The 15,149-nt window shown below is 34.1% G+C and overlaps 2 protein-coding genes across 2 annotated transcripts in view; both read left to right on the top strand.

Annotated features, from left to right (window-relative positions):
* The first annotated feature begins 1,668 nt into the window (after positions 1-1,668).
* Positions 1,669-13,980, top strand: LOC306880815 (RNA-binding protein RO60-like). Its single transcript, XM_079434585.1, has 9 exons — positions 1,669-1,973; positions 6,427-7,013; positions 7,870-8,090; positions 8,268-8,414; positions 9,451-9,588; positions 9,686-9,802; positions 11,874-11,990; positions 12,201-12,344; positions 12,562-13,980. The coding sequence occupies exons 2-9, from the start codon at positions 6,446-6,448 to the stop codon at positions 12,712-12,714; spliced, it is 1,605 nt and encodes a 534-aa protein (XP_079290711.1). The 5' UTR covers positions 1,669-1,973; positions 6,427-6,445; the 3' UTR covers positions 12,715-13,980.
* Positions 13,981-14,523: 543 nt separating this feature from the next.
* LOC306881349 (parafibromin-like) overlaps positions 14,524-15,149 on the top strand; it is a 38,893-nt gene continuing 38,267 nt past the window's right edge. The window contains exon 1 of the mRNA XM_079435405.1: positions 14,524-14,717. Within this exon, the coding sequence (XP_079291531.1) occupies positions 14,587-14,717 (131 nt within the window). The 5' untranslated portion in view covers positions 14,524-14,586. The remainder of the gene's footprint in view (positions 14,718-15,149) is intronic.

Genomic DNA, 15,149 nt, shown 5'->3' with positions numbered 1-15,149 from the left:
GCAGACTTAACATCTGGCTTACTCGGAGCACTGGAAAGCAGCATATAAAATGCGATTGTCACTTTATTAATAATAGTATAAAATATATATCCTATGGCAGATTTATGAGAGAGTTTGTAAAGAGGTCAGAGGTCTCAAACTCAGTTCCTGGAGGGCCACAGCTCTGCAGAGTTTAGCTCCAACCAGCTCCAAATCACACCTGCTTGGAAGTTTCTAGTGATCCTGAAGACCTTGATTAGCTGGTTCAGGTGTGTTTGATTAGGGTTGGAGCTAAACTGTGCAGAGCTGTGGCCCTCCAGGAATTGAGTTTGAGACCAATGTTGTAAATAGACAGATAAGCTGCAGGATAGCGCCCTCTACTGAAGATAGGATCCAATCGAAGCAGTCTCTTTTGTTAATGAAGTACAGCTTAACTTTCTCGTCTGTTGTATTTTATTAGTTTTTTATTTTTTTATTCTGCTGAACTGAAATGTCTGTCACATTGAGCAGTATTCGTTTCTTTTAAAACTAGCCTGTCTTTTCATCATCGAAATAGCCATCATAGATTTTTTTATTTATTATTTATTTTTCAATGGCACACGTTATTGTTAACATTGTTAAGTATTATTATTTATTTATTATTTATTATTATTATAGTATAACAAAAATATTATAACAAATTGGCATACAACTTACATTTAAAAAACATTTATATATTTAAACCATCCATAATAATAAATTAATAATATTAATTAATAATAAATACAAATTAAACAGGGGATAAGTAAGAAATTATAGTAAATTATATTTATCAAATAAATCTAACAAGATTCCAGCTTTTCTATTTTTTTGTTTTTGACAAAGTTATTAAGTATTGTCTCAAATAATTCTTAAATACTATGTGATTTAAAAAATACAATTTTTAGCTAACAAAAGTAAATTGTTAATCAAGAAATCTTTTTTACTATCTTCTTCAAAGTTTCCATACTTAATATCTATAAAGGACAGATTAAATTCTACCACATTTCCCTCTTTTAACCATAATTGCACTTTGTCCCAGAAGGCACTAGAATGTTTACAAGCAAAAAAAAAAATGTTCTGTATTATCTGGAGATGATTATGTTTTAAATCTGCATAGCTAGAAAAAATATTTAAAATATTTTAGAAACATAGTAGGCTACATGTAATTTATTTTATTTTTATTTATTTATTTATTTTATTTAGTCATTTAGCAGACGCTTTTTATCCAAAGCGACTTACAAATGAGGACATCAGGGGCCGGTTGCATAAAAGGTTAAGACTAGTCTTAAAAGTTAGTCAGCTAATTTTTTTCCCTTAAGACTTCCCTTTAGCTAACTCCTAGTTGGTCAGACTAGTTCTTAAGACACTGTCTTAACATAGAGACTAAGTTTATGCAACTGGCCCCAGAAGCAATTAAAACCAACAAAAGAGCAACAACGTGCAAGTGCTATTACAAGTCATGGTTAGCCTAACAGATAATAATAATTATTATTATTTTTTTAAATAAAAAGACATATAGATAAAATTAAATTAGAATAGAGAGTGCTAGAGTTAGAGGGTCGAGTTATTTATTTATCTGTCTATCATCATTATGTCTATATTCTATATTTGTGTGTGTTTATTTTCCTGCGGCTGTTTGGAAACGTTGTTTTGGGGTTGTGTCTCAACACCTAGTGAGCTGCCTACATAGACAGCGTTGTAGGGCATTAAATGGCGCGTTCAGAGTCATCAGAAGAACGTGCGCATGATTCTTTTAACTCGGAAAGTTCCAGTCCTCACTATAAAGTAGCGGATCGCGTTCCTATGCTCGCCAGTGATGTCTAGCTAGGACTGTCAGTAAGATTTGAGACGCGGCCGTTGTGTTGAGCTCAGTCAGGAATCTTCGCTCTTCTCTTCTTCACCGAGTCTGATTTTTTAGGGAGGAGCTGTGACTCTCGGGAAGATCTTGAGACTTTGGCTGAGGACAACAGCAGGTAGAGAGCTTTTGGACTTATTAAAAGTGTTCCAGCTGCATTTTGATGAACTTCTTTATGCAGCGAGAGAGTTTATTTAGCGGTTAGCTGTGTGTTAGCACCAGGCTAGCTGATCTCCGTCCACCCCTCCCTGCTTCATCATGTGTGTGTGATTTAAAGGTTGTGGTCTCGATGTTGTTGATTAGTGATGTAGTATGGCTGTGATGGAGCAGTTCAGTGTGAACTTTATTGGCTGGATGCGTGTATTTTGAGGAGGTTTTGTTCGCTCTGGCTAACTGGCTAACAGGATTAAAAGCGCTAGTGATCTGAGCCTCATAAAGCTGACAAAACAAAATGATGAGCTCAGTCTGACAGGCTTTGAAGAGGAGTAGCATCTGCCTGCAAACCCGGAGGCTGCATTTTCAGGACCGCATTTCTAGGTTTTTAGAGACAGCGCCACCTACCGGTTTAGAGAGGACCAGCGAAGACGGATGACGATCAGAGTGAGTATCAATTTTTGTTTAACATTAAAATCAATTGTGATGCATTTCATTGGAAAGTTAACGTAGCCGAAGTGATTTGCTAAATAGTCTTGAATGCATAGCCATCATATATGAGCCTCTAATGCTGTACAATTAATTGTTAGCACATTAATTTAACGAAACTGTTGCATGATAAGCTTGTGTTGACTTATTGATAAACCGTAGCACGTTCGTTGTGAAAGCTTGTTAATTACTTATTGTTTTTCCAATTAACTGTCACGTGCTCACAGTCAGCCTGTATAACGTTGCCCCACAATACATGTTATGAGTACGTCTCTTCATTTTGACATGGTTTTATTATGTTGGTTGAGACATATGACATTTTAATAGTCAGACATCATAATAACTGAATGTTGAAATACCACGTGTTATTGTGTCATTTACTGTGTACCGTACTCTATATGAAGTGCATAACAATATAATGTATTGTGCATGTTTCTGCCCTTTCGAACTCTACTGTATATTATACCTATATTATATAATTTTATTTTGATAGGCCATCATATATGGCCTGGCTGGGCTTCAGAATTGGTCTCTGCAGGATGCTGAGCAGGCCTGGTCCTGATTAACCAAATCTTTATGCAATAATAATATCAAGCGGTATGAAGATTGATATAATTATTTGTGTATCGTATATGTGTGTGCGCACTGTGGTAACTAAGATCTTTTAAATATAAAATTAGAGAGTAGAGCATGTTTAGCTAAATGTCCCTTATTTCATTCACTTCTCTCTCTTAGGAGTCGGTGAAGACGTTGTCCATGAAGATCTTTCTGTGTGGTTCACATCATGAACAAATTTGTTTTTGTGTTCAAGTTCTCTTGGTCGTAGCTCAAGTTTTAAGTAATATGATAAATCAACATTCATCAAGGGTATTGCATGAAACACAAATTAAAATATCGCAGCTTGCTGATGACACAACTATTTTTCTTGGTGATAGTTTTGAGGTTCATCTGGCTTTAAATAGTATTAATGATTTTTCAGAATTCTCTGGATTGAACTTAAATTTGTCTAAATGTGAGATCCTACAGCTTAAAAATAACAACCTATCCACTGTGTGTAATATTCCTGTTAAAAGCATGGTAAACTATAAAAAATACTGATACAATGGTCAACTTAAATTTTATACCTGTTATCGAAAAAATGAGAGCGGTATAATTCATGGTTGATGAGAGATCTTTCTATTGAAGGATGAATTTTATTAAGTACGGCAGAAGGTCTTTCGAGAGCAGCATACCTCTTTTCTTCGCTTAGTGCCCCAAAGATGCTAAAATACTCTTAATTTCATCTGGAAAGACAAACCTCATCAAATAAAATAAAAAAAGTGTCCTTGTTAATAAACTATCTGATGGTGGGTTAAATGTTCTTAATTTTTATGATTTTCAACCAAACTTAAAAAATTAATTGGCTTAACTTTTAAAAAAAAAAATCTAACAAGTATTTTCAATATAGTCCCATATCATTTATTTAAAAAACTTGGGGGGTTACATTTTTTGTTGCAGTGTCCTTATATAACTGGCAAACTTCCTATTGCTTTGGCCAAGTATCACAAACAAGCATTACTTTACTGGTCACAATTTTTCTCCTAGCATGTGTTTTATATGGAACAATGGTAATATCATTTATAATAACAGGTCATTGTATATGGAGAATTTGGTTCAGCATAACATATTAATCGTAAACCAGCTTATTGATAAGAATGGGCAATTATACACTTACCCGAATTTTATTACAAAATATGGCTTTGTAATTAAGGGTTATTCTCAGTGGTATAATAATTTTAACCAAATTCTCTGATGTAAATAATGATATAAACCTACAAAATCCCCAACCTTTTGTAAATGGTCTTTCCTTTTTTGATAAACGTGTTAATAACAACTTTATAAGAAACTCCTGTAATGTTGGATCCAATCCTCCATGTAAATCAAAATGGTTTAAACCTCATTATATATCTTGGCATAGCATCTGGATCTTACCATATAAATATGTAATTTCTAATAAAGTAAAAGAAGTACTTTACAAAATGATTCACAGATGTTATCCTGTAAATGCAACTGTTTGCAGATATATTCATAGTGTTTGTGATAAATGTACCTTTTGTCAAATATATGTTGAAGATATTGAACATTTATTTTTCTATTTCATTTAAAAAAAGTAAACAAAGCCTTTAATTTAGAACCTCGTGATATTTTACTTTTTCAAAACTTTTTCTGATAAACAAATTTACATTATCAATCTGTTAATTATCTTAGCAAAGTTTTATATTCATAAGTCAAAAGTAATTCAAAAGAAACCATCATATATTACATTTTGTAACACTGATCTTAAAATATACTTTGAAACCCTTTCTAATATGAGATCTTATAAAAAAAATAAAATTTATGAAACTGCCCTAATGTATGTATAACTTGTTTTTATTTTATCCTTTTTTTATCTTATTGTTTAATTTAAATGTCTGTATTAATTTGTTTTGTTGTTGTTCTGTTTTGAATGCTTTTGAGATGTACAACATTGCAATGTTTGCCTTGTGCTATTGTGTAATGAAACTGAATTAATAATAAAAAAAAAAAGTTCAACTGTTGTAATATATTATTTTATGAAATATACACAATCTTAAATCTACCCCAGAGTCATCCTTGTCATCCTTGATCTAGTGACTGAAAAGACCATGATTCCTTGTTTATTTTACTTGAGTTATTATATTATGCTACTTAGACCCAATAATTACTCAACATTCCTAGGAACCAGGTTTAATTGCAATAAAGAAAGTAGTATTTGGGTGTAATAAAACTCTAAAACTCTAGTGTAGTTAAAACTGCGTGGAAATACTGCCTTGGTGGCACTTTTTTCGGTCCTCCAAAACTAGGGTCCTGGAATGCGTTCCTCGGACTGCGGTTCTCTGACTCGGTAGGTGGCGCTGTCACAAACAACTAGGGTCCTACAACCGCGGTCCTGAAAGTGCGGCCTGCAGACGGATAATAGTGTTGAAGAGCGGAGTCATATACAAACATATACACTGCTTTACTAAAAGCTACAATGAAGTACACTTAGAGTTGTAGTACAGCAAGTTGCACTCAAGTCGTGTCATTATTATTTTGTCACTTAGCATTTATTATTATCAATTTAGCACTTGGTACAACACAAGTACAAACGTGATTGTATGTAATATCATGGTGTGTGTGTGTGTGTGTGTATATAACTATAACACGTAACATCTGTAGATATAAAAGTAAATATTTCAAGATTATTATTTATTTATTTTTATATATTTTACAATTTTAAGCTAATGTATATTTTTGTTACACACACACAAATATTAAAAGTAAATATTTTTTCAAACTTTATATTTATCTATTATATAATATATTATTGTATATAAATATTAATTTTAAATTTAATATTTATCGTCATTTGGACTGCAATAATCTTAAAATGGCTTCAATTACTCATTTCTGCAGTTGTTCTGATGCCTTTGTAGGGCAGTATACATATCTAAGTAAATATTTCAAGATAGATTTTATTTTTAAGATTTTATTTTATTTATTTATAATTTTATTTGTTATACACACATACATAAAATAACAGTAAATATCTGTTTATTTATTATCCTTATTTGTTTATTATATCATATAGTACTGTATATAAATATACATATTTAAATGTTATATTTAATATTTATGTAATGTGTGTGTGTGTGTGTATATAAATAAGCTATGCATATCTAAGTAAATGTTTAAATATGTACGTTTATATTTGATATTCATATTTTTAATAATGTAAATATTTTCTAATATTAATATTTGCTAATGTGTGTGTGATGTTTTTAATGGGGTCATTTATTTTTACAGTCTTACAGCACAAAACAAAATGCATGCATGTCTGCTAACAGTGTTGATGTCCTGTGCTAATGTTGACCGCTGTGGTCTGTCTGTAGGACTGAAGGACGGTTAAATATGGATCCAGCATCTCCTCCAGAGCAGCTGTCAGTTGTTAATGAACAGGTGCTGAACTCATCGGGCAGATCGGTGACCGCAGCTGTAAGTCTGCGCCGCTTCCTCTGCTACGGCTCTGAGAGCGCCACCTACAGCACCAGAGAGAATGCTCTGGGCATAGAGAGCGCCCTGGCCCTGATGCAGCTCATCGAGGGGGGACGGGGCTGTGAGGTGGTGGAGGAGATCAGACGCTCTAATCTGGAGGGCCGTGCTGTCCGTGCCAACCCCAGCCTCTTCGCCCTGGCTGTCTGCTCGCAGCACGCCGACTGCAAGACCAGGCAGGCCGCCTTACGGGCGCTGAGGGACCTGTGTCGGACGCCCGCGCAGCTCTTCACATTTGTGCAGTATAAGAAAGAGCTGAGACAGGGCTCTGGGATGTGGGGCCGGGCTCTGCGGAGGGCTGTGATGGACTGGTACAACAGCCAAGACGGGATGAGCCTGGCGCGGACCGTGACCAAGTGCAAGCACAGAGCGGGCTGGTCCCACCAGGACCTCCTCAGGCTGTCCCACATGAAGCCGACCAATGACAGTGAGTGTTTGCTGTGGATGGTAACCTGCCATAGGCTTATCTTTATTATTGAAATATAACCCATATATTGACTTCTAAAGGCTCTTTTGTAATGACTATTTAAAGATTTTGACTGCCATAAGACAAATGGAATAAATATGTAAATAGTAGAACGATCAAAAAATATAAAATTAATAAATACATGTAAATGCATTAATTTTCAGCATATCATGTAATTAGAAATTGTTTAAATTCTGAGCCCTCTTACTAATATTTATCAAAATTATTCTTTAGTATTATGCAAATAAAAAATTACATCATTATTCTTTATTTAAAAATTATGAATAAAAAAAAAGGATAAAAATCTTTTACAAGTTTTGTAATCAGATTACAAGCCCTGTTATTGGTATTAATCATCAAAATTATCTCGCCAAGTAATATTGTTGATTTCTAATGGCACTTTTTGTAACGTCTAATCATTTCGATATGCCGCAATACATATATTATATAATCTAAATAAAGGTGTATATAAAAGAAGTGTATATTAATAATTGTTATTATTATATTTACAAGTGGATATAAATTCGAAAAATGCATTGCAGTAATTTTCACCATTTAATTGCATTAAAACATTTGAATTACTTCTGAGCTCTCTTATTAATATTTATTATTAAAATGATCTCGCCAAGGAATATCGTTTGTTAGTATTATGCAAAAAACTGTAATCAGTTTAAACTACAGCCTTTATTTTTACATAAGCAGCCATTCTGTACAGTTCTGTATCTGTATTCAGGACTAATGCTTTATCGTAACCCTCGCAGAGGTTGTGTCAGAAGTCAGATGATGAAAGATGAGCATGTGTTCTTGTTCTTTCCAGCTGTCGCAGTTGTTTGTAAATACATCACGAAAGGCTGGAAAGGGGTTCAGGAAGCGTATGGTGATAAAGAGAACTCAGAGGACGTGCAGAAGGTTTTTGCGTATCTGGAGGCAGTGGAGAAAGCCAAGCACTGCACTGATGAACAGGAGCTCATTCATCTCATTGAGGAGCAGAGGCTGGAGAAAGAGCAGATCCTGACCAACCACCTCAGGTCCAAAGAGGTCTGAACCACATTTTACTTGAATAAAGAGTTACATAGTTATTTTAATCATGTATTTTCATTAGATGCTATTATAAAATCAGAATGAAGTATTGCTTCTCCATTCCTATAAAGGCCGAAAGCATTTCTTGATTTTTGTCTTAATGTGATGATAGTTTACTTACTGGTCCTTTTTTAGGTATGGAAAGCATTGCTGAAAGAGATGCCCATTGCTGTTTTATTGAAGCATTTGGGGAGGCTGACAGCAAACAAGGTTCTGGCAGCAGGAAGTGCAGATGTCGCAGCTGTTTGTGAGAGGATTCAGGATGAGACGGCTCTGAAAAAGGTCTGGTTACAACAACATCATTGTAAGACAATGGCAGCATCCATTCAATGCTTCAGTTATTCTGAACTCTTCTTATTTATTCTATTTCTATTACATGTTATTAGTTTTACAAATAGCATTTGGATACTTAAATACATGAATGTCATTGCATAACCGATTGACACGAGGGCTTTTATCAGAACTTTAATCAGCTTTTCAATCAATGTATGAAGTCAGTTCTCCTCAGGTTCACATATGTGCCTGAATAGAGAATCATATTACAGTAATAGTATATTTACTGCATTATAATTATAAATCTAATTATATTTTAAGGTAAACAATGCTTGTTTTTGTTATTCAGTGGTATTCATATATTACATTTAGAATGTTAATATGCTTAAATATAGAAATATGTTTTATAAAAACAAACATAAGAACTTAAAAAGCTGGGTTATATTTATTTAATAGAAATTGATGATTTGTTATTTTGTAGTAGTAATAATAATATTAAACAAAATGTTTTCTATTTGAATGGCATTCATACATTAATGAATACAATTTAAAATGTCCAAATACTTGAATAGAAATATGTATTGTTTTATAATTGCAAACCTAAACGTTTTTTTGTAATGGTTTCCAGATAAGTGGTATATTTATGGAAGATAAATGATGTTCGGTTTGTTGTTTTGTAGTGGTAATAATATTCACAAATAAAATGTTTTCTAATTGAATGGAATTCATACATTTTAGTGAATAAAATTTAAAATGTCCAAATATTTAGGGGGAAAAATTATATATAATATGTATGTAATAATATGTATATGTATACACTCACAAACCGAAAAACTAAGTGTTATATTTCTTTAACATAATTAATGCTTGGTTCGTTATTTTATAGTAGAAATAACATTAAGTAAAATGTATTTTTTTCAAATTTTGTGGCATTTGTAAATTAAGTGAAAATTTGAAATTGAATAGAAATTTTAAAAAATTGATTTTGTTTTGGAAAATCCAAATATTTGAATATACATTTTGACTTTCAAATCAACTGCTTCAGGCAAAAACACACCCGTTCAACATTCTTGTGGCGTCTGAAAACTACAAGAGAGGTCATGGGAAGCGTAGCAAACTGAAATGGGATCCGGACAGTGACATCGTTCAAGCCCTGGACTGCGCCTTCAGCAAAAGTATTTCTGTGAGTGCCGTCGTGAAATAAGCTATAGAACACATTGTTTTCCATTGACTGCAGAAGTCATATTGTGATGTTAAGCTGCGACTCTTTGTGTCTCCAGACTGTGGAGGGCACAGGCAAGCGGTTTCTGGTGGCAGTGGATGTAAGTTCTTCTCTGAGCAGCGTGACTCACGGCTGCTCCATCAGCACTGTGGCAGTGGCAGCGGCCATGTGTTTGGTAAGACGCACCACTGCAAACTTACTCCAATACTCTTATGCAGCACAATGAAGTCTGTGAAGAGACTGAAGTCATATTTGAAGCTAATATTTGGTCCTTGGAGGACGTTTGTGTGGCTGTCGGGGTCCGCCCCGCACATATTTCACATTCCTTGCATATTCCTTTCCTGATGGGACGCTCTGGTCCTGTAAACATCGATGAATGGCCTCTCCAGTGCACTCCTCTCGAATGCGACTCATGTAAAGACTTTTCAGAAACTTTAAGAACAGTGAAATGTTGATTATAACCAACCAAGAATATATAAAGCCCTTGAGATGAAGACTTTTTTGACTTTTGGTTGATTTGTGTTTAGCTTTAATGCTGTTTGCATGCTAGTTCATGTTTTAAAAATGTAGCTGATATACACCTCTGACCCTCATATTTGAAACATTTTTTTAATAGTGGCTAATCAAGTAAACCTGAGAATATAAAAAATATTTTAATGTTTAGTTTATGAAAATCAGTATTTATTTTTTTGGTAAAAAAGTATAAACTATTAGTCAGATGACAGAAGGCATGTAGTGGATTGTGTACAACAGGTTATTCAATAAGTACAAGAAGTTTTGATCATGTTGATAATTTAGAGCCTTACATATTTGCGTATTTTTGTGATTCCTATGATACAGCAGGCTTTATAGGGTTAAAATGTACAATCATTTATTCTTCCTTTAGTTGGTAATCAGTCAACACAGGAAAGGTGAATGTGTACACCGAACTATATCATGGGGTCTCTGAAGGAAAAGTTTACCCCCTCAAAAAAAATCTCATTTTGTGACCTTTGTGACACATTTGAATGTTATATATTTTAATATACATGTTTACAGGAACATAATCACTTGTGTGCTACATCTTTATCTTCTTACTGTTTTATTTTCTGGTAGCTCCTACATATTTTAAAGAAAAATAAACACAGGTGGGATACAAATGTGAAGCGATGTTGACAAAAAAAATAATGTCTCGTTATTTTCAGGGATTTTATCGATAACGATAATCAGATGATATTTTGTTGAGTGAGTTTTTGTGCTGGTATCTTATGGACAGCTGACTCATAAAGTTTTTTTTATATTCTTCATATATTGTGTGGTGGTCAGTTCACACTAATAGAAATTCATCTTTTCCAATCAATTTAAATCGATTTTTACAGTTTATGGGCATTTTTACCTTTAAAGGGATACTCCACCCCAAAATGTTTTGTCATTAATCACTTACCTCCACGTCGTTTCAAACCCGTAAAAGCTTCGTTTGTCCTCGGAACACAATTTAAGATATTTTGGATGAAAACCGGGAGTCTTGTGACTGTCCCATTGACTGCCAAGTAACTCTCACTGTCAAGGCACAGAAAAGTATAAAAAACATCGTCAAAATAGTCCATCTGCCATCAGTGGTTCAATCTGAATTTTACGCAAGTTTTTGTGATTAAACGTTGAGAACTGTTAAATTAAAATGATTTAAATAATAAAAGATACTTTAAATGTGAAATTAAAACCGCCAGTAGGTGGCAGCGAGTCACTGTGAATAAGTGAGTCTTTGCGATTGAACCGAGTCATTTTAAACGGTTGATTCATTCATTCATTCAGGAATGAATCACATTGATGTTGCTCAAGAGACGCAAAACTGTTTGGAGTTATTTTTGTTGTCGAAATAGCGCAAAAACAGGCAAAATGGTGTGTAAAACGTAATTAACTTCTTGTTTATTGAACTTAAAAAATCAATATCACATTTGTAATCATGGTACTTTTTGGAGAAAAACGGCACTCTTCGTGTGAAGTGGTAAATATGTATATATATTCTGCCCCCATGTCTTGAATTTGTGATCATTCTAAATGTATTTTATTAGACTTCATGTAATGTATGTGTGTAGGGGTGTTTTGAATGGTTTTTGCAAAATACTTGATAATGTCAAATCTCACATCGTTAAAACAACAAATACGATATTATCGCAGACGATATATATCACACACCCCTAGCCTCGAATGAATTTTCAAAGTGAACTCGGGAAGATATTTAGTGATTGTGTTTGTTTTATTGGCAGGTGATTGCACAGACGGAGCCAGGCGCACAGATTGTGGTTTTCTCCGAAGGAAGCGTTCGTCCCTGCGCTGTCTCTTCTGATATGATATTTCTGCAGGTAGCAGCACAGCTCATCCAGGTAAGACAAGGCTTGTGCTTTAAACATTTTACTCTCATTTTCCTCTGAAAATGTAGAGAAATCTTGCTTGCTGTTAATTCTCCAAGACCACAACATAATCAGAAAATCCTAAAAGTATTCAAACAATAAAAAAATCAATCATCAAACCCCCTTGTGAATGATTAGATCTAGTTTATCTGTAGTCTTAATTCATATGTGACGTCTCTCTAGACACCTGGTGGCAGCACAGACTGTGCCTTACCCATCACCTGGGCCTCAGAGAATGATAAAACTGTGGACGTCTTCATCATTTTCACTAATAATCAAACGTTCGGGAGGGAAAATACAGCAGACACACTGAAGACCTATAGACAAGTGAGTGCAACCTGAAAGGGAAACCAAGTCATGTGACTTTTAAAGTATTTGATTTATTTTCATTAATTATTAACTTATCAAATATATGCTATTAATACACTCAAATGTTTGAGGCGTATCATGTAATAGTTCATAAGTCAATCAATTAGACATCAGTTGAAGATACAACTTTTAGCATAGTTTTCATTTTTGTCCTGTTTGTGTTTTCTTTTTTCAGAAAAGCGGTGTATTTTCCAAGCTGGTTGTGTGTGGATTGATTGCCAACTCCCTGTCCGTCGCTGACCCTGAAGACCGCGGCATGCTGGACATCTGCGGCTTTGATTCACAAGCGGTTGATGTCATTCGTAACTTCGCACTCGATGCCATTTAAAAGCTGATTGTTTGTAGCATGCCGTCGGTTTCCTGAAAGGACAAAGAGACATGGATGCACCCCACATCAACATGCAAACAAAAAAGTTTCAACGTTTTAACTTGGAAATCATGTCCAAATCGAATTGAATATCCAGCAGGCTGGACTGGCTGCAGTGAAAATTCAGGAAATGATGATTATGTTATATTCGTTCAGTATACTGTATGTTTTTAACCTGGTCCGATCAAATAATGCTCCTTTCTGAGAAGAGCATCGCTGAAGCCCATGTCTTTGAGAAGTTCATGTATGTCTCTGACCTTCATTGGAAGTAATGTACTATATTTTTAGAGGCCTTGCTCATTACGTCTCCACTCATGTTCTCTTCTGTGTAATGAGATGCTATAAAATATCACACATCAAGCTGAAAGTGCTCCATAGGTCTTCCACAAAAATCAGAGAGAAATATCAAGCTGTTCTCAGAAACCCATGTAGCCTAAATGACTAGACTCATCAATAATGTTTTAATGTTGAAATACCTCAAGTATGTGGTCCAGTAACTCGATATTTGATATATGATCGCAAATATTATGATTCAAGAGAGGTTTGACACTTAAAGACTTACCTGAATATTTGACCGTTTACTCTTTGGCACACTTTTGATGAACTAAATAGCATTTCAAACTTGTGAAAAAGAGGTGTATGCATTGAATTATAGCTCTTGTTAATGGATCTTACTTCTAGATTCATTTTAGATGTGTAGAAAGTTACTTTTTTGCGTTTTCTTGTGATTTTTAGTGTCGGTTATAAGCTTGCTAACGCTGCTAGGATGATTATCACGCAAGGAAAATGTAGACACACTAAACTTCTGTAGACAATTACCTGTTTCTTTTGAGATCCAATACTGAATGTACCTATTTGTGTAATATTACAGATCATTTAGATATAAAACTCTTGAGTTATGGGATAATAAATATGACAAATAAGGCTGTGCTCTTGTGGATGTTACAAAATTGGGATACAAATTGAATTTTATTTGCCATGTTTTTAATGAATTTGTTACCAAAGTTTATTTTTGCTTTTTGTTTATATTGCTCAATGCATTTGTTTCATAAGGTGACCTCATTAAGTTTATTACCACTGTTAAAATAATAAAATATTTTAGTCTTTGAAGCCAAAAATGCTGTTCAAATTGATACTACACATGATGCCAATTGGGTTCTGTCTAAAACAATATTTTTTCTGTTAATAGCACATTAATTATAAATTAATAAAGAGCCTTTTGGGAGTAAGTTGTTTGTGATGCTTCTTAGTCATAGCAAGTCTGTGTGATGTAAAATGTGAATTTCACCATACTGGATTTATTATTAATAGCAGTTATAGTGATAATATCTAGTGTTAATAGTATATATATATTTTTTTTTTAGTTTTAGAAAATATGATAGGCTGAAAATATTAGAAGATAATAATTAAACGTATTTTAAAAAAATAATCACAGTGATACAATGAAAAAAGAACTATTAAATTAAAGTCAAAAAAAGTTATGTGAAATTAACTATTTTGTCTGTATTAATAGAATAGAAATATAAAATGCATGCATATATCTGTGTGTTGTTGATAATTGACAGTGCTACTTGAGGCTGTTCTATGTAGCTGCCCCAGATATGCCTGAGCTGTGCATTCAGTCTTAAATACTTTTTAATACTTAACATTTATCCACCTATAAAAATCCCTTAACTTGATCTGCTTATATGGTCTCCAATGCGGTTGAAGCTAAACAAATACGATAAAAAAGCATTTTAACTTATTAATTTTAGATAGGCGCTATTCGAGGCAGTCCTGTACTGAGACGTTGCTGGGTCTTAAATTAAACACTCGTAATGAGGAGGCGCGATCATGGCGGACGTGTTGAGTGTTCTTCGGCAGTACAACATCCAGAAAAAGGAGATTGTTGCGAAAGGGGATGAAGTTATTTTCGGAGAATTCTCCTGGCCTAAAAATGTGAAGACTAACTATGTCATTTGGGGGTAAGTGCGCGCGTGTTGTTTTGATCTGAGCTGCTTTAGCTGCTAATGCGCTACTGATGCACTCGTGTTGTGCTGAACTGATGATAAAGTGCTCTGTATCTGGAAGTCCGTGTAGAATCATTATCATCTGCTCTAATTGAGAGTTTAAACCCTTGTCATCAAACACTGACCACTAACATGGTACCACAAAGTAGGATCTCCAGAGAAAGTACAGTGAGTAACATGTAAACACTCATATAGTACTAGTACTGTACTACGGAACCACAACAGTACTTTTTATTTGCAAGGTGCTATAACTGTTCTGCACACCATCATGTTTTGTTGTGACGCCACCTGATCTCATGTCATATTTAAAGTCAATTCTGAGAATAGTTTATAAACACATTATAAATGTTAGGAATGCATTGCTGAAACATGTTACATTATGCATTT

The sequence above is a fragment of the Barbus barbus genome (genome assembly GCF_936440315.1).
Source record: "Barbus barbus genome assembly, chromosome: 15".
Taxonomy (NCBI): Eukaryota; Metazoa; Chordata; class Actinopteri; order Cypriniformes; family Cyprinidae; genus Barbus; species Barbus barbus.
This window is presented reverse-complemented; position numbering and strand designations above follow the sequence as displayed.

Coding starts and splice junctions, on each gene's coding strand:
- LOC306880815 (XM_079434585.1), top strand. CDS start 6,446: ATGGATCCAGCATCTCCTCCAGAGCAGCTGTCAGTTGTTAATGAACAG. Junction 9,589..9,685: donor CCTTCAGCAAAAGTATTTCT/GTGAGTGCCGTC, acceptor TTGTGTCTCCAG/ACTGTGGAGGGCACAGGCAA. Junction 12,345..12,561: donor CACTGAAGACCTATAGACAA/GTGAGTGCAACC, acceptor TTCTTTTTTCAG/AAAAGCGGTGTATTTTCCAA.